Source organism: Lagenorhynchus albirostris, chromosome 16 (genome assembly GCF_949774975.1).
Source record: "Lagenorhynchus albirostris chromosome 16, mLagAlb1.1, whole genome shotgun sequence".
Taxonomy (NCBI): domain Eukaryota; kingdom Metazoa; phylum Chordata; class Mammalia; order Artiodactyla; family Delphinidae; genus Lagenorhynchus; species Lagenorhynchus albirostris.
Window position 1 is genome coordinate 39,368,778 of NC_083110.1, and position 26,412 is coordinate 39,395,189.

A 26,412-nucleotide genomic window follows, 5' to 3' on the forward strand; every position below is an offset into this window, starting at 1 on the left:
CGGGTTCCCCACAGGCCTGTGCCACGAGGGTGTCTGTGCCCATCGTATCCTCCTCTCCACGTGACAGGTGGGGACCCTGGCTCCTCCCCACTTGGGACTCCTTCTGTGCACTGCAGGCCAGCCTGGGACACCTGGCCCATTCGGAATCAGGTACCATCCCCGCCTACCCAGACCCATGTTCCATATTACTCATCCTCCCCCAGCTGTGACTCTCAGCCCCTGAACTTCCTCCTGGGTGGCGGCTAAAGAAACAACGCTATTGCTTCCACCTCTGAAGGCTTGTGAGAATGTCTTTTCTCACTTGGTTTTACAGAAGAACTGGGTTATTGCAGGGAGGAGTCTACTTGTTTGGGATACCTGCTGCATTTAGGCACCAAACTGATACAAGCTCCTGCTTGGCTATTTCCATACATTTGCAAAATAACTTGTAGGGAATGTTGAAAAGTGTACAAGAATGAGCGCACGTTTCTAATCTAGACCTTAAAGCATGTGCTCTAAGTTTTGCTCTACAGAACCCTGGTGTTTGCTCACACGCACGAATGAAGAAGCATTGTAATTTCTCATTAATTAAGATTGCCTATGAAGAATAATGTGTCTGCTCTGCCTTGTAACGATCCCACGGACCACAGAACACTTTGTAGAAATACATATTGCACATCCTTCACTGAGTATCCGATTCATCTTTGTTTGTTCATTCTGGGTTAACTGTCGCTTCCGTGGCCCCGTGGCAGAGGCCTAGCCTGCTGCCTGCCCACTTTCCTGTCTTCCCTCTTTTCCCATCTCTTCCTTCCTTCTCTCCCATTTTCAACAAATATAGATCTCTCACCTATCCTCCCGACAGTCACCAAGCAGGGCAGAGCGATGTCTCCGTGCTGTGTGAGTCTCCAGGGCACCGCCTCTGCGGTCCCTGCATACAGCAGGCGCCTTGTCCTGTGTGTTGGCATTCACGGCTGAGGACTGTCCGATTTCAGTCTCTTTCAGTTTACATCATCTACTTGGAATCTTGAGAGCCCATGTAGTGAGGATGTAGGGAGCCCTCAGCGATGCTTCTGGAAGGAGCATTGCTCATCTGGCCTGGCCCTCCCTGCAGTGAGCACAGAGCCGCATTGTCTCAAGTCGCTCTGTGACTCCTGCTGCCGGGCGCCAGCCCCAGAGCGCGCAGAGAATTCGGCCCACTGCTCGGCGCTACTCCCGTCCTGAGGGCTCGCAGCCTTGCCTTTTCTCCCTGCTCCCGTCCTGAACCACCTCGGTTGGAGTTCAGGACCCATAGCTGTAGTCTACACCTGCCTCTGAGACGTGTAAGCTGCCAGAGCGTCCCTGGCCTTTCAGAGCTGAAATGTTACATCAGAGATGAGATGGGCCGTGAGTCCTTGCTGAGTGCTGGGTCCTGTGTCAGGAGCAAGAGAAGCCCCAGGGCTCCTGGACTGACGCAGCCTTGTGTGAAGTGGGAATGATGTTCTCCTTCAGGGAAAGCACAAGGATTTCTCCGCTCCATGTCTGGGAGAGAGAAACTTGTGAGGGTTCGAGGCAGTGCGAGCTTCTTTGGAGCCACCCTCAAGGTCTCCGCAGGACCTGTCGTGTCGCTCGATGGTCCCAGAGGCCCAGCTACCGTGGGGATGTCTGGTCAGCCATTGAAGAACTGACCTGTGAAGACCCCGAGCTCCCCGCAGGGCCCCTGGACATCAGGAAATTCCAAGCAGGGCTGTCTATCTATACAGACCCCTTGCTGAGCATCCCTCAGCCTGGAACAAGCAGCTCAGAAGAGGCTGGTGCCCGCGAGGGAAGACAGGAAGAGTGGGGCCTCGGGGGGAGGGATGATGGGGGCGGTGTCAGAGGTGACCTCCTCTGGCTCGCTGTCCCCATCGTTCAGGTCTTCGGCCAGGTCCGGGATCATTCTGACCGTACTGTCCTCAAAGTGCACCTGCTTCTTCTTGGCCAGTGGGTCAGCTGGCTCCAGAGTCAGCTCCGTCAGGGCATCTGGGTGCTGGAGGGCGTTGGGCTTCCTGGTCCCTTTCAGGATGCTTTTCATGTGGATGAAGAGGGAGCCAGGCCCCTCCTTGAGGGCCCCATGGAAGGTGTACGTTTGCTCGGTGTCCCCAGAGCCGGTGGTGCTCACGGCGCTGCCAGAGGGGTCCGTGTACTGCTCTGGGGGGGCCAGCACCTCTGCGGCAGCTTTTCTCTTTTTCCGCTTGCTCAGCAGGAAGTAGGCCAGGCCAGTGATGATGAGCATAGAGCCTGGAAGAGATCTGGGAGGTCAGGATGCTGGACGAGTCCTGGAGGAAAGCCAGAGGCTGTCCACGCCCACCATCCCAGAGGGCCACTGCGGCACGCCTGTGTGGCCACACTCAGGTCCCCAGTGCTGCAGCCCTCACGCCTGACTTGTCCTCACAGACCCACATCAGACCCGTGTGGCAGGCCTGATGCCTGGCCGGGGGATGTCAGCGGGGCCAGTGCTGTGCTGGGGCCCTCACCCTGACAGTTAGCCAGGAGACCCTGTGCCCCAGGCCCCCTTCTTGCTGACAGCCGATCCTGGTGCTGCCCGCCTGTCCTCCCATCACCACGCTCAGCCTCCCTCTCAGGGGTGGCTTGTTGGGGCTGGACCTGCAATGCTTTCGACACACCTGGACTCTATGCTGGATACTGGGCCCAACTGCTGAACTGGGCTTCCTTCCATTCCCAGGAGTGGGGGGATCCTGCTTTACTGCCCGCTGCCCTACAAACATGGAGGAAACGGCAAATCCCTGTGGGTACAGCTGGCACGGTGTGGGCTCCCCTCCTGGCCCCTCATGCAGCCTCCAGGCCAGAGGTCCCTCTGTCTCCTGCTGGCATCCCCACCCTGTCCAGAGGAAGGGGTGAAGGTGGCTGTCCCGCCTGCCAGAGCCAGGGCCTCCCATGCATCTCACGCTCTCTAAGGAGTGGGGGGCCGTGGCTCGCTGTGGCCTCGGCAGCTCAGGAGTGAAGGCTGCACGGGGCGTCCCTGAGAGGCCACGACAGGTACTTTAAGAGAACCAGCAGGAAGGAAGAGGAGGCTCCACCTTTCCACCTCATCTCCAAGGGCGGTCTGCTTCCTGGCACTTTTAGATGGGTTGTGAGGAGGGGTGCAGTTTTCACAGCTAAGGAGGAGGGAGAAGGGTCCTAGCAGAAAAAATCATTGTCAAAGCCCAGGAGGTGGAAGCCTCAATGCTGGCTTCTGAGATCAGAACCTGGGCTGACGAGCAGGGCGAATGGGGTGGGAGAAGAAGACGGAGTTGCAAGGGTCTTTGGGGATCCCATTTGGTGTGCCTTTCAAACCAGGCTGAGGAGTTTGGACTTGAAGGGGTAGGTGCTAAGGAGGCACAGAAGGGTTTGGATGGAGAAGTGACTATCTTGCTCCCTCTGAAAGTTCAGACCGCACACCAGCACTGGAGAAAAGGTCAGTTCGCTCTTGTGGGTAGAGCCTCTGGACGCCTATAGGAAAGGTGCACTTCTTGGGACTTTCCTACCACTTGATCAGTTCCTCATCCCTATGCTCTATGCTAGAAAGGGCAGAGGGGCTAGTGGGGCCCTGGGGCCAGCATCACTGCAGGTCCATGAGAGCGGGATGCAGCCCCTTCTGCTCAGAGCCTACCTGCAGTGGGGGCTGCCTGCCTCCACTACCTCCTGGAGCTCCTACCTGGGATGGTCACGTGCCAGACCAGGACAGGGTGGAGGAAGCAGGCCACAGAGAGCAGCATGTAGGCCAGGAACCTCTGGAAGCAGCCCAGCCAGTGGGCCTTCTCCCTTGCTCTGTAGGCCAGGGACCCTGGCTGACACCTGGGGGGAGGAAGTCCAGGATTGGCAGGGAGTAGGCAGCGACCCAGGAAAGCCCCAGCAATATATAAAGCCACCAGAGTCTGGAATTGGGTCCTATTATGGCCATGTTCCCTGCAGTGGCCTCTGGTTGAACACCCCCAGGGGCTGAAGACCTCACTGTGGGTTCCACAGTTAGGGGCCTTGCCTGAGCCTTTCCAGAGGGTCTCCAGCAATTTTGTGAAATGCAGCCCAGACATGCCTGTTTGGCCCAGGGGGGAGGAAGGTAAATGCTCTCAGGATGCTGCAAAGGCAGTGGGGAGAAGAGTAGGAGACTCAGGGGCACACTGGGAAGTCCACAGTGTAGTGCAGAAAGTGTGCAGTACAGGAGACACCTGGCTGGGACAGTTGTAAGGGTTGTGCCCTGCACAAAGGGCCTGGCCACAGGCCAGGGCTGTGAGAGGGCTGGAATCCAGCTGCACCCTACTCAAAGGAGCCTTGGCTAGGCATGAGATGGCATTGTCCCAAGGGGGCTTCTCTGTTAACTGACATGCAAGGACCACACGTGGGCCTGGCAGAGGCCTGATGCTGGGCAGTTTTCCTTAGGGGAGCTATCTCCAGGCTGCAAAGGAGGAAAGTGTTTGCCTTTAGGTCCATCTCCTTCATCCTCTGAATTGGCTTGGAGCGGGGCTCTGCACACCGCCTCCTGCCCAGTCTGGCTTTGGGGGAGTGGTGTGGGCTGGCGGATGACGTGTTGGACCAGAGCACAGCCCTCCTCCCACATTCTGCGGCCATGGCTCATTGGTGCCCTCTGGTGGTCATTATTTTGTAACAAACCCTGGCTGGGAGTGGAGGGACTCCAGAGACGGTAAACTGCCCCTTCAGGCCCGGGGCACCTCCCTGCCCTGCCCCGAGAAATTGCAAAGGTCCTTTAGCAGTGACATTCAGCAGAAATGGGGGAGGCCTGCTGCCTCAGGGCGGCCTTGCACGATGCCAGGACAGCTGGATTTGAAGCCTGGCTTTTTAGCTGACCACCTAGAGACCCAACTGTCTAGATTCTGAGAACTGTGGCCAGGGGTCAGTCCTTGGCCACCCTGATGACTGCTTCCATGAACGGAGCATGACTGGGCAGAGGTATAGGCCTCTGTGGCCATGTGGTTTCCCAAGATTCTGAAAAATCTGCATTCCTGCCTCACAAACGGGCATGGAGGCAGGCCCTGACTTGTCCCTGGGTCCCAGCAGGAGGCAGAGTCAGTTCTCAAACCCAGCTCTGGCTGCTCCAAGCTGGCTTTCCGCGAGGTACTCGCCCCGTGGTAGATGACTCAGATGGGAGGTACCGTGACTGGTTGAGGATGGGGATGGACTCTGTCGGGGGACTCTGGGGGGGGTCAGGCCCTGAATGGATGAGTCAGTCCGCTCCCTGGTTGGGAGAAGGGAAAAGGGGACCACTGAGCTCCACGAGCCTGAGCCCATGTCCAGGCTGGGGCTCGCGGCAGGGTCGGGAGGGAACCTGTCCGTGGCTGCTTCGGGAGCAGAACATCTACCGGGTCGTGGTCTCGTGGGTGGAGGCATCTGGGAGTGTCTGGGGCTGGGGGTGGGAGTGGGGCCGCTCTGGAGGCTACTTACGGGAAGCAGATGGCCAGCAGCTGAGCCACGAAGTAGGCCCCTTCACTCACGGAGACGGCGGCTCCTGTAAACCTGTGGCGGAGGCAGGTGAGGGAGGCCGGGTACCCTCTGACCCTCCCTTCACTTCCCTCGGCTGTCTTCTCCCAGCGCCTTGGCCTCCTGGGCCTCTGTGTAGCCGAACAACTGACCAGGAGTTTCTTGACCTAATCTTGTCACCCAGTCAACATGCACCAGAAGCTGCCTGGACGCCAGGGCCTGTGCTGGGTTGGGCTGGGCCGGGGCCCAGAGATAGGGGAGGGAGCTGCAGGCCAGCAGGGGAGACAAACTTGTCCCCTACACTGTTGCTTGGACACCGGCAGGCACATCCTTCTACCCAGTGTCGCCAGGGCTGACACCGACTGCTGGTTGTCTGAGCCTTAAAGCTGGATCCCTTGCTTTCTCATCATCCAAACAGTCACCAGCAGGGGCTGACTGTGTTCCTTAGACAGCCTGAGAATCACTCCCATTCTTTCTGGTCTCACCTGTACTGAATTGGACACTGCCCCCTGAATCCTTATACCAGCTTCCCCTTTTGGCTTCCCTGACTCCCTGACCCTCACCTCCTGGCCTCTGTTCCTCCAATCTATCACCATCAAGCTGCCCGAGGGCTCCTTCTGAATCTGATATTCCTCCGCATCCAGACTTCTTCAAAGGCTCCTCTGCTTCAAGTGTGGTCTGGGGATCCTGCAGTCAGAATCTCCTGGAGATTCCTGGGCCAGCCCCAGACTGTATATATCAGAATCTTTGGAGGGGAACTTACATTTTTTATTGGAGGGTCTTACTGGCCTATAGAAATGAAATTTCTTAGCACGCCTTTGAAAGCCCTACATGAAGCTGTTAGGTGCCACATGGCCTTTGCACAGGCTAGTGCCTCTTGGAGGTCTCCCCCTTTCTTCTCTTGTCCGTTTGACAATGTTAGTTATTTCTCTCTTTCTCCCTCTGACCATTTAGTACTTAATCTCTACCTTCTCCCACTTTCTCTGTGCCTCCCAGTATCTGCCTAGCTCTTTCTCCTCAGCTTTTAAATGGTAATAATTAATTTACATAATGAATACATGGCGTACATTTCTAAGGGCTTTACAAATACCAATTCATTTAATGATTTTTGTTAAATCACTGTGATTACCCTCAGTTTACAGCTGGGGAAACTGAGGCACAGGAAGGTCAAGCCCCTTGCTTATGGTCACATAGCTGATCAGTAGTGGGCCAAGATTCGAACCCAGCACTCAGACTGCAGAGCCTGTATGCCTACCAAGCGCACCAGAGCATGTGTTTTTTTTTTTTTTTTGCGGTACGCGGGCCTCTCGTTGTTGTGGCCCCTCCCGTTGCGGAGCACAGGCTCCGGACACACAGGCTCAGCGGCCATGGCTCACGGGCCCAGCCGTTCCGCGGCATGTGGGATCTTCCCGGACCGGGGCACGAACCCGTGTCCCCTGCATCGGCAGGCGGACTCTCAACCACTGCGCCACCAGGGAAGCCCCAGAGCATGTGCTTTGATAAACAAGTGACATTGCCTTTTTCTATGTCCTGGAGCAGAGGGGGAAACTGAGGCTTTGGGAATAGAGTGGCTCATTCAGACTTCCCAACTGGTGCTACAGAGGCTGTGCCTCTTGAGGCCAGGGATGCTGGGCCACTCAGATGAGGCAGTGAATCCAAGCAGGGAGCCCTGCCCTTGTAGCAACATCCTACACACGAAGGCCTCTGCTCAGGGTTCCATGCTACCCATGTGCACCCTTCAGCCACCGTTTGTGGGTAAGTGTGAGGAAGGTGTTGAGGGGCCTCTTTGGAAGGAGGAAGACAGGAGGCAGCAGGGGTAGAGGAGAAGTGGAGAAAAGCCCGGAGAAAACCAATGACAGGTCCGCTCCTACTGGTGCCTACTCGCAGCCATGGCCCCTGCTTGGCCCTGGGGACACAGAGCAGGAAGTGACAGTCTTATGGGGAGATGCTCCAGTAGACGGAGAGAACACAGTGGCAGGACTCTGAGATCTGCAGGGGTGGGGGAGATTGTGAGTATGGGAGGAGGATAAGTGGAAGAAGGAGTGAAAAGAGGAGGGAGGGACATTTGGGCCTTTGGGTGTCCCTTGCGGAGTGAGTGGGGTGTGAGTAGCAGGAGGGATGGGCCAGGTGGGCAATGGGTGCCCATCCCAAGGGGTAAGAGCAGGGCATGGGTGGAGAACATAGACTAGTTTACAGTAAGGGGCAAGGGTCTTGAGGGTGGAAGAAACATCGTCTAGGACTGGACCACAGAGTGACCAGATGGGCACAGTGTCCCCTCAGCACAGGGACGGAGCAGTCAGGAAGAGGCAGGGTTCTGGGTAGAAAACAGTCTGCATTAACCAGCCATGGATCTGGACTGTTCCGTAGGATAATACCCTCCACCTCTTACCCGAAGTGGATGTTTGTGGGTGAACTAGGCAGCCATGTGGAGAGGAGGAAGGCCCGCCCTGCTTCTGGATTCGAGGCAGACAGTGCACCGTGGCCAGGCACAGGCTCAGTAAGATGTGGAGGCCCTTCGGAGCAAGGAGAAGCCCCTTCCAGCCAGCAGGGGCTCCAGGCTCGGGGAGGCTTCCCAGGGTGAAATGCAGGGAGGAATGACAGGCTTTGGGAATGCCGGAGTGGCTGGGAAGGCACTCGTGTACTTTACAGGATGGAGCAATGGCTTAGAGGGGAGGTGATGTGGGTGAGTTTGAGAAGAAGACAGAAGCTCTTGGGGTGTAAGTTGGGTGACAAGAAATAAGGTGGAGGCCAGAAGATGGCAAAGGAGTGTGGGCTGGAGGCTCTGGGATCCCTTGAAGGTGGACAGAGGGACCAGGTTTCTAGGTGGCAGTGTGGAGATGGGCCAGAAGGGTGGAACGGAGTTGTGGATGGGGTGTGATCCATGTAGCAAACCAAAGAGGCTCCCTGGGGCAGGAGGGCTCCTTAGGACATAGACCAGGCCACCGTGATGAGGGTGGGTATGGAGGGGAGGAGTTGGGGGGCAGAGGATGCAGCCTGGTGACCCTGCAGGCAGGCCAAGGCTCCCTTAGGATGGAGCTGCTGAGAAGCTGGGCTGTAGAGCCCGCAGGGACCCCAGGCTCTCCTCATCCCTCTGGGATACCACTGCACAGCGATCTTTTTCCCACTAGGGGGCGTCTGTAGAGGCAGCTGGCAGAGGAGAAAGGACAGAGGCTGAGACACTGAAGGGACCCAGGTGGATGAATCTGGGCCCTGCTGTTCATGGGCTTGGTGATGTGGGCTGAGCTGCTTACTCCCTCTGAATTATTATTTTTTTTTAATCTGCAAAACGGACTATATGCACTTCTTCTGTAATGCTGTCAAAGGTAAAGGACATAAGGTAAATAAAACATTTAACTGTGCTTGGCGTGTAGAGGAGCTCAAATAGATAGTCCTTTGAACTGATTCCCCAATCTTTAAAACAAGAGCTTGGTTATTGTTTTCTGAATAAAGACATGATTGAAGAGATGGATGGATGGATAGATGTATGGATGGATGGGTGGGTGGATGGATGGATGGGATGCTAATTGGTTGATTTACAAGATGATCTGGCGAAAGTCCTTCCCAACAAAGGGATATTCCAGAAGCCACCTCTACTCCTTTCACCTTTGGGATGGAATGGAGCTCGTGTGGGATGGGGGAATGCTGTGGGGGAGTCTCAGCAGATGGACTTGGGGTGAGCTGGAACAGAACATACAGGCAGGGAGGGCACATGCACACATACTCACAGCAGGTAGAAAGCCAGGCTTTTAAACTGTCCCCGGAGGAAGGTCTCAGTGCCCACGCCGATCAACACTAAGGGGAGAAGAAGAGGAGGGAAGAGTGGGCCCAGGTGCTCCAGCCACGGCACTGCCTTGTGCAGGCTCCTTGGACATGGAGTGAGCCCTCTCCTGGGAACTGGGGACCAGGGTAGGCTCCTCTCCATGTGACACAGGGAGCTGTAGCTGGGAAGGTGCAAGAGAGCAAGGAGGCTTCAGGATTGGTCTCTGGAAACCAGAGGGGTTTCATGCAGCACCCCAGAGGCCTTTTAATCCAGTCTTCCCAGAGCAGATGCCTGTCCTTCTCTGTCCACATTGGTCATGCTGCCACCCCTTTAGTGCCCCTGAAACAGCCCACACTGACAGGCCACCAAGCCCTGGGCTCCACCGGTGTCCTCCACATGCAGTGGCTTCAAGGGCCCTTACCATCCCGTAGGCCCATGTGGGCTGTGTTTCTGGGCCCTAGAGCTTGGCCATGGGACCTGCCCCCACCTGTGTTCCCTTTGCCCAGATCACGGTTCTTGCTCTTTCCGTGCCCTCGTTTTCACTTGCTGGCTTGGCGGCTGCATCACGCACTCCTGGTTCATCGCTTTGGACCCAGGGCGGATTAAGCCCCTGGGGTTTTGCTGGGACACGAGATGCGGCTCAGCCTCATCTTTCCGCCCGTCTCTTCCTGGCAGTTGGTGTCTGTGCTCAAATACCTGACCTTGCATTTGCACGTGTAAATCCATCTTGGACCCACGTGTGTGGACTTGCTGGGTCCTGGCTGTCTCCTGACTCTCAGGGCTTCACTCAACCAGCCGCAGCCCTGACCCATCCGCCCGCTGATGGAAACGCTCCACGGACAGCTGCAGATGTTCCTCCCGCCGTGGTGACCCACCCCTCAGACCTCTTTCTGGCCCTAACTGATTACAGCCCACGCACCCTACGTTTCCCTCTCTGGGCTCTGACGACCCACGCTGGTATTTGCCGAACACTGACTTTAGCTCGTCTGCCTCCCAGAGAGTCAAAGATGGTGGGACTGAGCTTCTGTTCTCGGCTGCCCGTGTGTGGCCCTTCATCTCTGCCGCGCGGGGGGCTGCTTCCCTGGGCCTGATGCCTCCTCTTTGCCCTGACAGATTCTCTGTGTAAGCACCCATGCTCGGGTGACCGGAGCCCTTTGCCCACTGCGGAAATGCAGGGTGGAGCTGTTCACTCAGGTGCCAGCACCTCCTCCCCTCCCTTCGTGGGGGGATGCGGAAGTACTTCAGGGAGAAGGGGACAGAGCTCTTCCATCGAGGAAGGGGGTGCCTATGTATTCTTAGCGATGGGGGTTCCAGCGCTCCCCGTGCTTATGGGCCAGGGCGGTGGAGGACACTGTCCTCTCCAGGTCCTAGCCACTTGCTGGCTTGTCCCAGGTGAGGAGTCAGGGATGCCACACAGCCTCGCTCCCCTCTGCAGTGTTAACGTGACCTGTAGAGCACTCAGTGGCTGATACACAACGGTCACACGTGTCCTGGTTCCTCACAGCAGCCCCGCAGCACACGGAGTGCTATACTCCCCATTTCATAGGGACGGAAATGAGGCTCAGTTGCCTTGTATAGTTCCCCCAAGGACACATCTAGAAAACAAAGGACCGATAGAGCAAACTTGAGCCTTCTGGCTCCAGGCGATGGGCCATTTCCTGGTTTCCACTGTCGACCTGTGCGTGCGTGTGTGTGTGTGTGTGTGTGTGTGTGTGTGTGTTATGCAGGCAAATATTCACGTATTTAGTTTTCACTGTGTCTCCTGTCCTGTTCCCAGCACTAAGCATTTATTAACTTATGTAATCATCATAGCAGTCCTATGTGAAAGTACTGTTACCCTCACTTTACAGAAGAGGAAACTGAGGCACAGGGAGTATAAGTAAAACAAAGAAACAAACAAACCAATCATGGATGCCTAGGTCAGGTCCTGCATTTCGGTCTCCCATTTGCCAGTTAATAGCTGAGCCAATCTCTCTGAGGATTCAGTAAATTAATTAATGTCAAGCACATCACCGGTGCTCAGTGAAATCACCAATCTTTTGTACAAGAATCCAGTCCAGCCCGGGGAAGTGTCTTCCCACCCAGCGCCCGGGGAAGGGGTCTTTTGCTCAAGGCTGTTGCTTGTGATTGTTCACTTCTGGGGTGAGGCAGGACCTTCATCCACCTTGTAATCTTTGTAGATTTGCATGGGATTCTGGCGATGACCAGCAGATGGCAAGAAGGGGTCTTGGGAACTCAGCCCCTTTTCCTGATTTGCACCCCTTTGGCATATGGAATGCTATTTTGACGTCTTTTGATGGAAACAGAGGGTCAATAGTCAAAGGGGCATTTCAGGAACACTCTAGAGGCAGTTTGCAGTCAAAAAATGAGAATAACAATAGGGAAAAGAGAGAGCTGGGTTGAAATCCCAGTTCTGTGTGGGTAACGGTGGATAAGTACTTAATTCATCTGAGCTGGGTTTACCATCTGTGGAATGGGGCGAATTCGTTGTATCTCCTAGAGTTGTTGCTTGGATTGGAGAAAAAAAACGGGTCTGAAAACCTGGGATTTGTGCTCATAAATGTCACGTGGCCCATACACACAAGCTCCTTCCTCCCTCTACCTCTGGCCTGGGCAGCTTTCCCAGCCTCCAGGTAGCCCATTTTGCATCAAGGAAAGTGGGGTCACTCTTCCAAAAGCTCTCAACCAACAGTAAACATGCTGGATTCTGCAAGCCCAGGGACAGAGATATGCCCTTTGGTAGGGGGAGGAGGGCAAGGGGGTGAAGTCAGAGACATGACCCCTCAGGCCAGGAGATCTGTAGGGGGTTCTCACGGGAGGCCATAAGTCCCTTTGACACTGGGGTCAAAGGGTCCCCCGCTGGATCCTCCCAGTTCTGGGGCTCATGCTCTCAGAGGCAGACCATGTGAGGTTGAGGCAATGCTTCTGTCCCCCTCATCCGTCTGTCTGCTTGTGGCCTCGACCCAGCTTCTGCCCGCAGCTGCCTGCCCAGGCTCCGTGGTGTCTCCTGACAGCTATTCCTAGACTGTGCTTCCATCTCGTCTTCTGTGGTTTCACAGGGCTCTAGCTCTGAGCAAAATGGGCCAACTTACAACAGCCACTCACCCCAACAAATGACGCTGTGGCCCTTGCCCTGAGCTGGACCCGGGGACAGAGGAGATGAGATTGAGAATGGAGATGGGGGACAAATGCCATACATGTCCCCAGAATCATGGCTTCATTGTAACAACTTCTCCATAAGAAAGAATTGCCCCAGAAGAGCCTTGATCCTGGGCGGCGTTGTTCTTTGTGCCACAGGGGGTGCGGGCGCTGGGCGGAGCCGCCTGTGCTGCTTTTGCACCCCCACGGAGGGGCCTTAGACTCCTTCCATCCCTCCCTGTTGTCTGTCCCTTAGGATCACGTTGCCCCTCATCCCAACCCAACAGAATCATATTACAAGCCCACCCTGGCATAGTCTGGCCCACCCCTCCATCTCACTTCCCCTCCCTGTCTCCAGGGAGGCATCTTTTCTGGCGTCTGGTTAGAAACCAGCATCTGTGGACCAGCCTGTCCTCTGCGTCTTATTCCCTGGTCTCTAGTTTCTTTCCCTCCTGTCTGGGCCGAGTCCAAGCACAGCACAGTAGTTTCTTCTCCCAGAGGCCAGGGCTTTCTTCTGAGCTGCCTTCCTGAGCTGTTGGTTACAGTTCAGACTTAGCAGGGATCAGAGATTCTGGACCTGTGGTGCAGGCCTGGGCCAGGCACACACCGGAGCATCTTTCGGGCATCCTGAGGCTCTGGTCCAGAGTGTGGGTCGATGAAAGCTATGGGCGTGCAGTGCTGTGACAGAGAAAATGCGGCTTGATCAGAAAAGCGGAGTCCTGGCTCCTCAAGCAAACGATAACTCCCTTCCTTGTTTCCTATTCCAGAAAAATGGGGATGATACAACACGCATAACTGACTAGGAGCCTCAGGCTTAGTAAATTATAGAGAGTTGTGCGAACGTAGATGGTGGCTAATGGAGTTATTAGGAGAGGCAGGTCGTTCCCATCAGTAGTCTCAGGGGAAGGGGAGGGTTTATTCTTATCCTTTCCTTCATTAATACATGTTTTTATTGTGGCTCAAGAGCTCTTCTCTATGTATTGATGTTGTTCATTGATTTTCCTGTCTCGGGTCCCTTCTGCAGGCCTGATTGATACAAGTGGCCCAAAGCCCCATCTACCGGTACATCTCATGTGTTAAGCCCCTCTGTGCAGCCTGCTAAGGGCCTGTGTGCTCCTGAGGATGGGGCCTGTCTGTGGTACTAATGGCTAAAGGACTATCTCCAAGGCTTCTGGCCTCGTGCTACCTTTGCCTCAGGGCCAATGTCATGGTTGGCTGTAGCTTATCTGTTCTGACTCCATCACTGGGTTGAGTTTTGACACCTGTCTTGCATTCAGTGCAGTGCCCTGGTGGCAACATAGGACACTTCACAGAGGTCACTAGAGGCCACGCTAACTGGCTTTCCATGCCAGGCAGTGGTCTTGGCCCTGGATGACTGGGGAGCTGGGTGAGTATGTCATATTCACTGCTGCTAAGGGCACCTCATAACTCCCCACGTCGTATTTATTGCTTTTCTTCATCCTCAGCTATGGCATATCTCCTACTGGTCTTAGTGTCTGTAGGGACATCTCAGGTAGGGACACACTGATCTGATGACAATGGCTGGGGATGGTTCAAAGGGGGTCACAGCTGACTGTAGACACGAAGGCTAGGTTTGCACCATTTCTAAGAACACAGAGGTGTTGGAACTAGTTGCTAAGAATCCAATGAGACAATAAAGTAGTAGCTGCAGGTTTCTTAACTCAGGAGAAGTTGTGGCAGATGCTAAGCCTGGCAGGGAAGTTTACCAGTGTGTTGAGAGCCATTCAGGGGACACCTATGAGCCAGGGTTCAGAGACACTATGAGAAAAGGCCAAGATTTTATAGAAGAAAATTCTAGATATTCAGTTAGAAGAGAATTTAGAGTATAGGGTGGCCCTCAGTGCCCTCCAACCCACTCACAAGCCTGCTTAGGGAGAATTTCCTGAAGGTGAGAGAGTCCTCATTCTCTACTGGATTCTCTACTATCGACTATAGTAGATCATCCAAGAGGACTGTTTTGTTTGGCCTTGTAGATTGGCCAAAGTGCCTGTGGTAGATTGCAATGATGCCCCTGCAAGCCTTCACCCCCTTGGTATCCACACCCTTTGTTATATGACTTTGCAGTCCCTTGCACTGAAGAGAAGTCTGTTCCCCCTTCCCTTGAATCTGGGCTCAGCAATGTGACTTGCTTTGGACAACAGGATGTTATCAGGTACCAGGCAAGCACAGATGGGAAACGGGCTTGTGAACTGGACCTGCTTTCTCACGCCTCCGCCATTATCATGGGCACATGGCCAGGCCAGCCTGCTGGAGCACAAGGGACCTTATCATCCCAGCCAAGGCCAGTCTAGACAAACCAACAGCTGTCTGACCCTCAGATAGGTGAGTACACCCAGCCTACGTTAGCAGAGATGCCTAACCTACTCGCCCAGATGTGTGAATGATAAAAGCTTATTACTCTATGCCACTAAGGTTTTGCAGTTGTTACACAGCGTTATTCTGGCAATAGATAACTGACACATCCACTATTAAAAACAGCTTTATTGAGGTATAATTGACATGCAACAAACTGCACATATTTAAAATGTGCAATTTGGTAAGTATTGACATGTGTGTATACCAGGGAAACCATCACTCCAGTCAAGATAGTGAACATATTTATCACCCCAAAAGTTTCCTTATATCCTTGTAATCTTACCTTCCAATGCTTCCGTCCACTCCCAGGGAAACACTATCTATTTGGATAATAATATAGCTTTTCGTTTTTAGTTGTTAATATGGTCAATTACATAAATTGATTTTGGAATATTAAAGCAACCTTACATTTCTGGGATAAACTGTACTTGGTTATGTATATTATATTTTTGTATATTTTAATTTGATTTGTCAGAACTTTTAGAATTTTTACATTTATGTTGATGAGGGGTATTAGTCTATAGTTTTCTTTTCTCATCATGCCTTTTTCTAGTTTTGGTATCACTATAATGATAGTTCATAGAATGACTTGAGAAGTACTCCCTCCTTTTCAAGTTTCTGGAAAGGATGTGTAGCATAGATATTATTTCTTCCTTCAAGGTTATAAAATTCAAGGTTATGAAACCATCTGGGCGAATACACCACCTTTTGCTGATGACATCGTTTACGTGGAGGGACTCTGCAGACCTTTGCTGATGCCATCGAGGATATTGACCCTCAGGCAGAACAGCATCCTTCTTGCAGAGACCCACAAGGGGAAATTTCTTCTAGGTCTTGATTTCAGGTCACAGTATTTGGCTGAAGTATTTGATTCTTATTCTTTCTTGCATTTAAAGAGAATGTATCTGCTCACTCCTCCACATGGCAGCTTTCCCGGCACTAGAAAACAATGACCGTGCCTCCAAATGGTCTCTCTCCATGCTACACATACCATGTTTCTTTCTTTCTTTTTTTTTTTTTATTGGAGTATAGTTGCTTTACAATATCGTGTTAGTGTATACTGTACAGCAAAGTGAATCAGCTATATGTGTACATATATGCCCTCTTTTTTGGATTTCCTTCTTATTTAGGTCACCACAGAGCACTGAGTAGAGTTCCCTGTGCTATACAGTAGGTTCTCATTAGCAATCTATTTTATACATAGTATCAAGAGTGTGTATATGTCAATCCCAATCTTCCAATTCTTCCCACTCCCTCTCCTTTTCCCCCTTGGTATCCATACGTTTGTTCTCCACATCTGTGTCTCTATTTCTGCTTTGTAAATGAGACCATCTATACTCATTTTTTTCAGATTCCACATATATGCGTTAATATACGGTGTTTGTTTTTCTCTTTCTGACTTACTTCACTCTGTATGACAGTCTCTAGGTCCATCCATGTCTCTACATGTTTCTTTATCCGACCTTTACCTAGCCTATGGCAAGCTAGGAAGGCTCAGGGGAAAGCCCCAGGAGGGCTCCATCTCCCCAGCATCAGCCATTTGTTCCTGACTACATTCTTTTTTGATAACAGCCCTCTTCAGATGGTTGCACAGAGCTAAAGAAAAATCTTAAAAGAACTGTCAGCCCATGAAAAATTAAATGAGGCTACCATCTTTCTTCTGGTTTCATCACTACATGTGATGCAGAAATAACTAATGTGCTGTGGGATGATCTTAATGACCCAAGCACAAAATGTGAAGAAAAATGTTACTCAGCGTTAAGACCTTTCATAGTCTAGCCCCTTCCTCCCCTTCCAGCCTCCAGGGTCATATGTTAGCTTGTTCCTTTCCTCTGATCTTTCTTCTTTTTCCATCCTGCAAGAAGTTCTCATTACTCACACTGTGCCATCCCTGTGTCCTGCACGTTCGTCTAAAATTAACCAGCGCTGAGTGAGAATCTAGGTGCCATGAAGTTTGCTGCTTTAGTCATTGTTTCATTGAATGCTCACGTTCCCAGAGCTCAGATGCACTTGTTATTCCCATTTCATAGATGAGAAAACTGACATTTAAAGTGATTAGCTGACATGCCTAAGGTCACACATCTACTAAGTGGTAGAGAAGGACACAAATTCACCCTCTCAAACACTAGGCTGCAGTGTTTGGCGCTGGAATATGTATTTACTAGCTTGTCTCCCTGGTCACCTCATGCGCTCCTCTAGGTTAGAGGTCATACCATCCTAATCTATGTGTCTACATTGCACAAAGTGGGGGCTCAGCCAATGTTTGTCAGATAAATGAATCCTAGGTGGAGATCCAGATTTTTTGTTCTAAATCTAAGAAGGAGGACACAGGCACAAATAAGTAAAGAAAGAAATGCTTGAAGTAAATTATATTATCTTCCAGTGGTAAGAGGGTGGAACTAAGGTGGGGGTATTTCATTTGCCCATTGGGACAATCAGACTGGAAAACAGTGCACATCCACTCACAGGATCTGAAAACAATTCGTTCTTGCCTGGTAATAAACCCACCTGTGGACGTGTTGGAGCGCACGAAGCTTCCTGAGATGGCAGGAGGTGGTCACTGAGATATACATTTAAGAAGGCTGGAAATTAGCAAGGAAGGCCCAAGATGATTGCCTCAGAAGCATTCTTTTTTTTCTTTTGAAGGCTTTGAATAGGGCTAGAGTCAAACTATGCATTTGTTGTACTCTTTAAATAATAATGAGAACATCTGGGTTTAAATGCTTCTTTTATCCTAGACTATATTAATAAGCCTGCATTTGAATGGAATGTGGCAAGGAATGGGGCTGTCAGGAATGTGGCTCTGTCCTTTATGTAGAGAAGAGGTTAATGGGTCAAAAACCTGGAACAAAGCAAAACTCCTAAGTGATCCCAGGTTGATCGAAAGTAATTGATTTCTGGCAAGCAGGACTTGCTTAAAATGGCTTTGTCTGAAGCCCGGCTCCCGTCCTCATTGGCTGAGTGGTGCCCTTCTCTTGGGAGCTGTGTGCCGACAGCCCTCAGATGTTCCGCTGCATCACTGCCCTGTGAGTGGGCAGACTGGGGCTCCAACACCAGATCTGCTGTTTACTGGCTGTGTAACTTCTCCCAAACTACCTAAACATTCTGAGCCTCAGTTTCCTCATCTGTAAAATGGGATTTAGCTCAGCACTCGGCCCTCACAGGTACTGGTAGGGCTGCAGCAAGATAATGGCTTTACAGCAAGTTGTCAGTCATGTACCTCTGGACCCATACATGGAAGGTCCTACTGCGATAATTCCTTCTGGAAATTTGTGCAGATTTGTCTGTCCCCAGATGAGGTCCAGGTGTGGGTTTGGCTGGAGATGGTCGTGGTGGTGCCAGTCAAAGCATGCTTGGCAATCATTCACAGACAGAGAATTAGCAGTTGGATCAAATATCAGTGACTTTACAGCTTTAGAGAACAAACTGGTGGTTACCAGTGGGGAGATGGAAGGGGAGAAGGGCAATATAGGAGTAGGGGGAAAGGAAAAAAAAGGGTTATTATGGGATTATATGAAATCACGTGTGTGAAACTTTTGAAAGTTGTAAAGCACTCTAGAATTTAAAGAAATTTCATTCAATAAGAAAAGATCATATAATATTGCAGATAAAAAGAATATCAGTGTCTTTAGGTTTAGGAAGTGTCTGGTCAATCCCTCCTTTGCTTCAGTGTAACTATGTCCACTCTCACCATGGCCTCACGTGCCTGAGGCTGTGCGTGGTCAGGACTGACCGATGGTGGGGGCACTAGACAGATAGCGTGGCCTCAGCCAGGCTCTTTGGTACCCTCTGTGCGTCTTGCATTCTGCATCCCGTCATTTCGCCAAGACATAGAAAGACATGTCCTTTGGCCTGATTTAGGCGGAAGGCATGCTGATGAAGAGTAGGGTCTCAGGAGTAGAGAGTCATCAATGGAAATCTTGCCTCTTTGCTTCCTGAGTGTGAGACTTTGAACCAGGTACTTCACCAACCAGCCCTCAGTTCCCCCGCAAGTGCCATGGGGACGAGGATGAGTGTGATGGTGCTTCAAAGGGTAGTTATAAAAAAAAAAAAGGTCATGAAGAACCTAGGGGTAAGATGGGAATAAAGACGCAGACGTAGAGAATGGACTTGAGGATATGGGGAGGGGGAAGGTCAAGCTGCGACAAAGTGAGAGAGTGGCATGGACATATATACACTACCAAACATAAAATAGATAGCTAGTGGGAAGTAGCCGCATAGCACAGGGAGATCAGCTCGGTGCTTTGTGACCACCTAGAGGGGTGGGATAGGGAGGGTGGGAGGGAGGGAGGGAGACGTAAGAGGGAAGAGATATGGGAACATATGTATATGTATAACTGATTCACTTTGTTGTAAAGCAGAAACTAACACACCACTGTAAAGCAATTATACTCCAATAAAGATGTTAAAAAAATAAAGGGTAGTTATGAGGATGAAACGAAATACTTCATTTAAAACATGTAGCCCTGAGCTAGGGTCACGATAGATACTCAGGTAATAATGTTCATGAGCAGCTGTTACATCAAGAGCAGAGGCTGGAAGAGTGAAAAAACGCCCCCGAGAAGCTTGAGTGAGTTTTGCTCTGAGGAAAGTTGAGAGACCTCCCCACAGGGCCCAGAGACATTTCCTCAGCAGTTCCTCTTTGCGGGAAGCCCAGGCCTGTCCTTGTGCAAGGACACAGCAGTGAGGAGAGGGCTTTCTCTCCAGGGTCAAGGCCCAGGGAAATGAATCTCCTCACCTCCCTCCGTACCCCAGCCCAGATCTGGAGGGCCTTCAAGGTGTAGCATCTACCCTGACACAGGGAGCTCTTTCCACCCTCTCTCTGCAGGCTTGGGGCAGGGGCTGAGGACTGGGGAGGAAGTTCATGGAGATTCACTCTGGGGGTTAAGGAGGAAAGCAGAGGTGCAAAGGGAAGCCAATCCTGCCTTCCAAGCACAGGATGGGGACCAACCTCGCTGGATAGGCCCCTTTCTAATTTTATGGAGGAAGTGCGCCCTGGGCCTCAGCGCTCCCATCTCAGTTGAAACCCATTTTCCCAGGTGCCCCCCTCCTGACAGTTAATGAGAATGAAACACAGGGTTGAGCCTCCCCTGGGGCCTGAGTCTCTGACTCGGATGTCATGACCCTGTCTTCAGGTGGACACAGTGAGAACCTGCCGGAGGGATGGGCACGTAGGGATCCGGCATGTTTACTGGCAGGTGTGCAGTGCTTCCAGTCTGCTCCAGTGCAGTTCCCCGGTTGTGTCTTTTCTTTGGCTCCTGGTGCCACATCTCAGCAACAGAGGGACACCCAATGCCTTCCATGGCCAGGCAGGGGATACAAATGAATGACACCAGCCAAGTGTAAGTCAGATAAGGAGGAGTGGGTCTGTGATGACCTGGAAAGCTTATGACTTCAAAGGGAGAGAATTGCCTCATTTTCTAATTTTCAAAACACTTCTGCCTGGGGGCAATCTGCAAGGCCTGTTTACCCTTCTCTGGCGGTGGCAATGCTCTGTCTGCGCCCACTCATGGTGTGGGGCTGGTCATGGGGGTGGGACAGCAATGACCCCTGGGACCACTGGACATCCTAATGAAGCTTCATTTAAAAGGGCTGAATGGGGAGGAAGAGGTGAGCTGTGCCTTGGCCACAGCCGCTGGGCCTTGCCATCCTGGTGCATGTCCCCAGGTCCTGGCGCCTTTAGAGCTGCTGACAGCCTCAGATCCATCTGCAGAGGGAAAGGGAAACCAGGAAGGGGCTGCTGGATCAGGAGCTGCCTGGTCCCTGCAGGTGACACTCTGGGTGACCTTGGGTCACACGCTTTTCCTAGTTTCTAGGCAACCCACACTCCTCCCCACAGGCAGACCAGGGCTACCTTAGGTCTCCCAGAGTTTCTGCAAAGTGACAGCCTCTGTCTCAAGTCTGATTTCCTCTCTAGCAGCAATGCCCCTATAAATGAGGTCTGGACTTCTTAACAGAGGATTTCAACAAAAAAGAGGCTTAAGAGAATAAGGAATTTGCAAATCTTACACATTGGAAATAGGCCAGCAGTTCAGTGACGCTGAAAGAAACTCGAGAGTTTCCCAAGATGACTAAAGTCCCTCTTTCTAGCTTCCCACCTGCTCCCAGCACTCTAGAAAGCCCAAACACAATTATTGGAAAGCCTGGCCATTAGAAGGCAATATAGTGGCCTATATTTAGCCTGGATCCTATATCAAGATCAAGGGAGAGGACCGTCTTCTGCATTAACAGTGGCCCTCTGCACAGAGATAAGGGCTGTAGTTCAGAGAAGTTTGTGTGTGTGTAGTGTGTGTGTGTGTGTGTGTGTGTGTGTGTGTGTGTGTGTGTGGCTGCAGACCCTTCCACTGGTTGGGATAAATTGGACTTTTAAACTGCCTGTAGCTAATCCATTAAAAGTTTATATACCTCTTAAAACAGCTTCCCGACAGGAGCCAGGTCTCCCCTCTGGGCAGAGCGTGGCAGGGGGAAGTGTCACTGTGATTTCTGACAGATGAAAGGGGTGCATTTTACATATTTAGAAACCAAGGCAAAGAGGAGGGCAGGGTGTAGTCAAGCTCAACGGTGGTAGATGAGGACTCAAACCCCAGACACAGACACAGAAACCCTACTGAGGGTTAACTTCCCTTCCCCAGGATGGGCATTTAGGGACCTTGGAGCTCATGTAGGTGACAAGGTGGTTCTGATGGAGGCTGGACCTGGCTCCCCTACTCGTTCATTTACTCAGGGCCCTCAGCAGAGCAATTCCAGACCCGTCCTGGTGCCCACTGGATGGGGCTTCCTGCCCTGGGAAGAAGGAGCTCTTTGGGCAGAGTCCTGGCCTTTTTAAAAATCCAGCCATCAGGGCTTCCCTGGTGGCGCAGTGGTTGAGAGTCCGCCTGCCGATGCAGGGGACACGGGTTCGTGCCCCGGTCCAGGAAGATCCCACATGCTGCGGAGCCCGTGAGCCATGGCCGCTGAGCCTGCGCATCCGGAGCCTGTGCTCCGCAACGGGAGAGCCCACAACAGTGAGAGGCCCGCATACCACAAAAAAAAAAAAAACAAAAAAAAAACAGCCATCAGGGTTCCAGGCCGGCTATCTCTCTGACCTGTAGCATGACCTTGGGCAAGGTCACTGCCCCTATTTGAACTTAGGTACTCCTTCTTGTAACAGGAGGGGTGGTATTAGACCATTGACTGCAGGCCTCCCTGTGCCAAGTCAGGGCTAATTGCTAGAAGAGCCTGCTGGCCAGCATAGCAGTGAAGCTGGCCCTGAACCCAGGGAATGACACAGATCCCCACTGAGCTCTGAAGTATGTCCTGGGGCTTCTCCCAAAAGGTTTACATCCTCAGTTTTACTTAGCTATGCTCAGTTCATGCATCCTTGACTCTCCAAAACACCTGGCTAGCAGACTCAGTTATCTCTATCATAAAGATTAGAAAGCGTGATCCCAGAGGGCCCAGGTGGCTCTCCTAATGTCACACATCGGTGAGCAACAGGGCTGGAGTAGGAACCAGCACTGTTTGGGTCTGAGCTGGGAGCCATTTCCCATTTTCCAAGACCCATTCGTAAGATTGTGTGTAATGGTGGGCAAGGACTTGATCGGCAGTGGGTGTCTCTTCTCTGTCCCCAGGGGACAGTGGGGGCCAGAGCCACGGCTGAGAATGCTGCCTGCTCACCTCCCCAACACAGATCCTGGCCACGTGCGGGGCTCGGGCTAGGGTCCGGGTCCGAGCTGGGGAAGTGAGCAGGCAGAGCTCAGGGTCACAGCTGTGCAGGTACTACTGTAACCATCTGTCTTCCCAGCAAGTCGAGCAGCCCCCGGATCAGGCTGGGTGAGGAACAGCAGTCCAGCATGGGGAACCATTTCTCCCCCCAAACCTTCGGTGTTTTAAGGGAAGCCTGGGATCTCTGTGTCCAGCTCTCTAGCTCAGCCTGCCCCGTGTGCTGGGAATTCTCTCTCCATGAAGTGGGGCTGTGGTTCGAAGAAAACAAGATGCACTCCATTGACCCTTGACTGTGCAGTGAGGCAGCCGATTCTTCCATTTGCCCAGCCCTTTACACCTTCACCTTCAGCTCCCACCTCCACCTCACAACAGCCCCCAAGGAGGTGGGGCAGACTCTTTCAACTCATTTCACAGATGACGATGCTGAGGGTTCCCAAGGTCACAGGGATGGTGGGTTGCCAAGCAGAGATTCTGTACCAGACCCCTGGATCCCAGCCCCAGGCTCTCTCCACTGCACCTGCTGCTGCCTTGAAGAGCAGTGTTTCTGGGGTTTGGGGAAAGAAAGTGACGAATATGTGGCCAGGTGTTTCTTCCCATCCCTCGCTGGCCGGCTCCCACCCCTTGGACAGTCCTGTCTGCGGTGCCCAGTACACAGAGGACCAAAGCTGAGGGGTGGGGTCCTACCTGCAGCAGTGGTGATGCCCAGGAGACGACAGGTGTATTCCAGCCCCGTCCAGAACACCTGCAGTTTCATGGTGCAGGGTCCCAGAAAGGCAGGCAGCCGAAGCTCCGGCCCGAGATGCTCCAGGTGGCCTGTGTGCAGCGGGAGGCTGTGGCTACCAGCTCCGGGCTCTTGCCAAACCAGTCCAGGCCACCTCAGCCTGGCCGAGGTGTGAATAGGGCTCACTTTCCCAGCTTGCCAGGCGCTCGGCTTAATCATTACCTTGGAAGAATGTTCCCGCTGCTCCGCGCAGCCAGGGCCTGGTCTGGAGCTGCTGCGGCCCCAGCGTGGCTGTCTGAGATCAGGCAGATCAGGGCTGGGCTAGAGGCAGCGTGGAGCTGACAATTAACTGTTTCTGGCTGGGAGGGGGGAGCCAGCCAAGGAGTCAGCCCAGGCCGTGCCCTACTGGGTAGCAGAAAGGCGCAGAGAAAGTCACATCTGGACCTGAGGCCTTCAGGGTCTGAGAGTCAGTGTCTGGAGGTCCCAGTGTACATGCAGGTTTGTGTTTGTGTGTGTATGGGAGAGAGGGATGTGTCTTTAAATCACCAGCAGAAACAACTTTTGAAATGAGTTCCAAGCCTCTATTCTGCTGTATTTAGGTGGATTAGAAAGCTTCCAAGTCTGTGGCAGATTTGGAGTCTGACCAGACATGCTTAGCTCAGGCCCAGCGCCACACACGGACTTTTCTTTATCCCTGACATGCATCCGTGACATGTGATGTGGGAAATTACTATAATCTTTGGGAGGTGAGTTGCTATGTCAACAATTAACTAGGTGACCTTGGGGAAACCCAAAGATATGCGTGAGCCTTAGTAACTTTTGCAGAAAACAAATGAGCAGATTTGGTTGGATTGGTGGTTCTCAAAGCACGTTCTGAGAGCTGCTCCAAGAAGCCTATCCTCTAAAATTGGACAATGGTGGGCTTTTACTAATTCTTACTTTACTAACTGACACAAGGGATTGAATTATAACAAGTTTTAGTTTTCCTCCCAGGCATTTTTCTGGAATTTTTATGCCTCTGGCCATATGGGGTAGACATCAAAAACAACCAAAGGAGGAGAAAAAAATTCCAAACTAAATTCTAATAATAGAAAACTCAGGCATGGTCCATTTTGCTTTTTTCTTTGTTGAGCATGCGTAAGCCCTCATATAATAAATATTCTTTGCCGTTAAATTATTTTAATTTGATTGATGAATTTGATCAAGATTTCATAGTGTTCCAGAAAGACTACTAATTTTCCTGCGTTGCATGAGTTTAAGAACTTCTGTGTTCACGTGATCTTTAAGATCAAGTTTAAAAATGTATGATTTGACGTATGTGTTTATTTCTTTGGTTAGCTGACTGAGTTTAATAGCAGACTATGTTCATCAACTCCAAACTTCCCAATTTCGACAGGTCTTGACACTCGCGCACCTCTCCCCCAATGCTGGTACCTGAGCCTCTGTGACACAGGCTGACTTGCACAGGTGGAGGTGCTGGGGCCTGGGGTCAGCAGCCTGTGGCCCACGTCCTTCAGGCACCTGTTCTTCCTGAGCTCCGTGGGAAGCTCTGGGTGCCCCACAGCACACCTGGCTTCTTCCTTGCTAAAGCAGCTGACTATGCTGTAAACCTGGCCCCTCCGTGCTCAGGAGACATGGTGTCCTTCCAGGCCTTCGTTGGCGGGGTCTGTTCAGCCCGCTGGTCCTGGTTACAGCTTCTCCTTCCTAGCAACTTTGGTTTAGGAATAAGCGTGTAACCCAATTCCGGTCAAAGAGCCTGGAAGGGGCAGGTACTGCTGTGCTGCTGGGAAAGTGTCTCTGACTTTTAATGTGTGGCCTGAGGACGGGCTGCACTCTCTCCCTTTGGATATGCCGGTGTTGGGGTGGGCCGCTATCTGGTGTTGAGGAGATGAGGTGAATGGCATAACCAGCAGTACCGGGCACCCGATGTCCTTATGGAGCTGGCTAAATTCACCTGTTCCTTGCTGGTAAGCCGGTTGACGTAAGCTCCATTTCTCTCCACAGCCTTTCTCTTGGGAAGCTCTTTTTTTGTGCACTGGGCTTAGGTTGGGAGAGACTGAGAACTACAGGGGTTGAGCATTAGGAATGTTCTTCCATCCCTGAGGGTCCCCTTGCTTCACCGGGGTTGCACCCTAAGAGGGATGGAAGAGGAGGGGGTGTAGGGCCTGTCATAAGGGTAAAATGTGGAGGAACCCCAGAGAGGGCCCTTTTTCAAGAAACTGCAAAGAAGACTCTGGCAGAGTTTATGACCCCTCTTACTACGATTCAGTGATCTGTGGAGCTCCACGGGGAAAGGAGAAATCTGGTTGGGCCCGATTAGACCTTTCAGAATTCAGAGAAAATATTGCCAGGAGCCAGGGGCCAGAGACCTTAAAATAGAAGCTGGCTGAGAAGGCAGAGAAGCTCCCAGACATCCAAGTCTGACCTTGCAGTCGCAAATGGGTCCAGAGGAAAAAGAGAAGGGGCGTTTCCTGGGGAAATTGGGGGACTGCCCAGGCAGCTTGTGAAAGGCCGAGAAAGGGACAGGACAGAAGGAAGGACCGAGCAGGGCTGAGGAACCTGCATAAAGAGTGTGGAAAAGTACTCTGAATAACAAAAAGGGAGTCTCAGATTACAGTGCCTAAGAAGCAAAGTGCTAGAGACCCCACTGCTCCAGACAATGGTGTGACCTGGATCTCATACATAGAAAGCATTGTTTCAATTGTTATTGCATCCTGAGGAGTCCAAGCTTGCACTAGCGGCTGGAAGTTATGGGGGGAAGCTTTTAGCTCCAAGTAGGGGAAGGTGTTCTAGCCATCATTCCCCCATTGGTAGGATGAACTGTTGCAGGAGATAATAAGCTCCTTGGAGCCCACGTGAATACTTGGCGGGGGGGAGGTGACATGATGGGCAGTTCTCAAGCACTGATTGGATGATTCAGACCCGGAAGTCTGTGATTCTAAATGATTATGATTCCTTAAAGAATCCAGACAAGGACTGTGAGGTGTGCCAGCGATGCCACCTAGAATTCAAAGGAAGAGAGCTGGGGTTTCTGCCTGCGGGCCCTGGGTGCCCAGCCAGGGAAGAGAAGCAGTGTGGTGATTGGCAGGGATGGATTCCAAACTCACTTCTGCCATTAACAGCTGTGTGGCCTGGGACGTTCCTTACTCTCTTTTAGTCTCAACTTCCTTATCTGGAAAATGGGTCTACTAGCTATCTTACTGGGTCAGAAGTGGCATGTCAAAAGTACCTGTCCAGAGCAGATGCCAGTAAATGGGAGCTAATGCATAAGTGAACAGACTGA

General features: G+C 52.1%; 1 protein-coding gene across 1 annotated transcript; it reads right to left on the reverse strand.

Moving 5' to 3' along the window:
- Window positions 1–1,756: 1,756 nt before the first annotated feature.
- TMEM72 (transmembrane protein 72) lies at window positions 1,757–23,162 on the reverse strand. Its single transcript, XM_060125693.1, has 5 exons — window positions 23,093–23,162; window positions 9,156–9,222; window positions 5,395–5,466; window positions 3,653–3,792; window positions 1,757–2,235 (listed from the first exon to the last, which is right to left on the reverse strand). Exons 1-5 carry the CDS (start codon window positions 23,160–23,162, stop codon window positions 1,757–1,759), a joined length of 828 nt encoding a protein of 275 aa, XP_059981676.1.
- Between the last annotated feature and the right edge of the window lie 3,250 nt (window positions 23,163–26,412).

Excerpts from the sequence above, each read along its gene's own strand:
- TMEM72 (XM_060125693.1), bottom strand. The coding sequence starts at position 23,162 with ATGAAACTGCAGGTGTTCTGGACGGGGCTGGAATACACCTGTCGTCTC. Across the intron at positions 9,223-23,092 it reads GGGCATCACCACTGCTGCAG|TGTTGATCGGCGTGGGCACT; the intron begins GTAGGACCCCAC and ends TTCTCCCCTTAG. Across the intron at positions 2,236-3,652 it reads CTGGCACGTGACCATCCCAG|GCTCTATGCTCATCATCACT; the intron begins GTAGGAGCTCCA and ends GATCTCTTCCAG.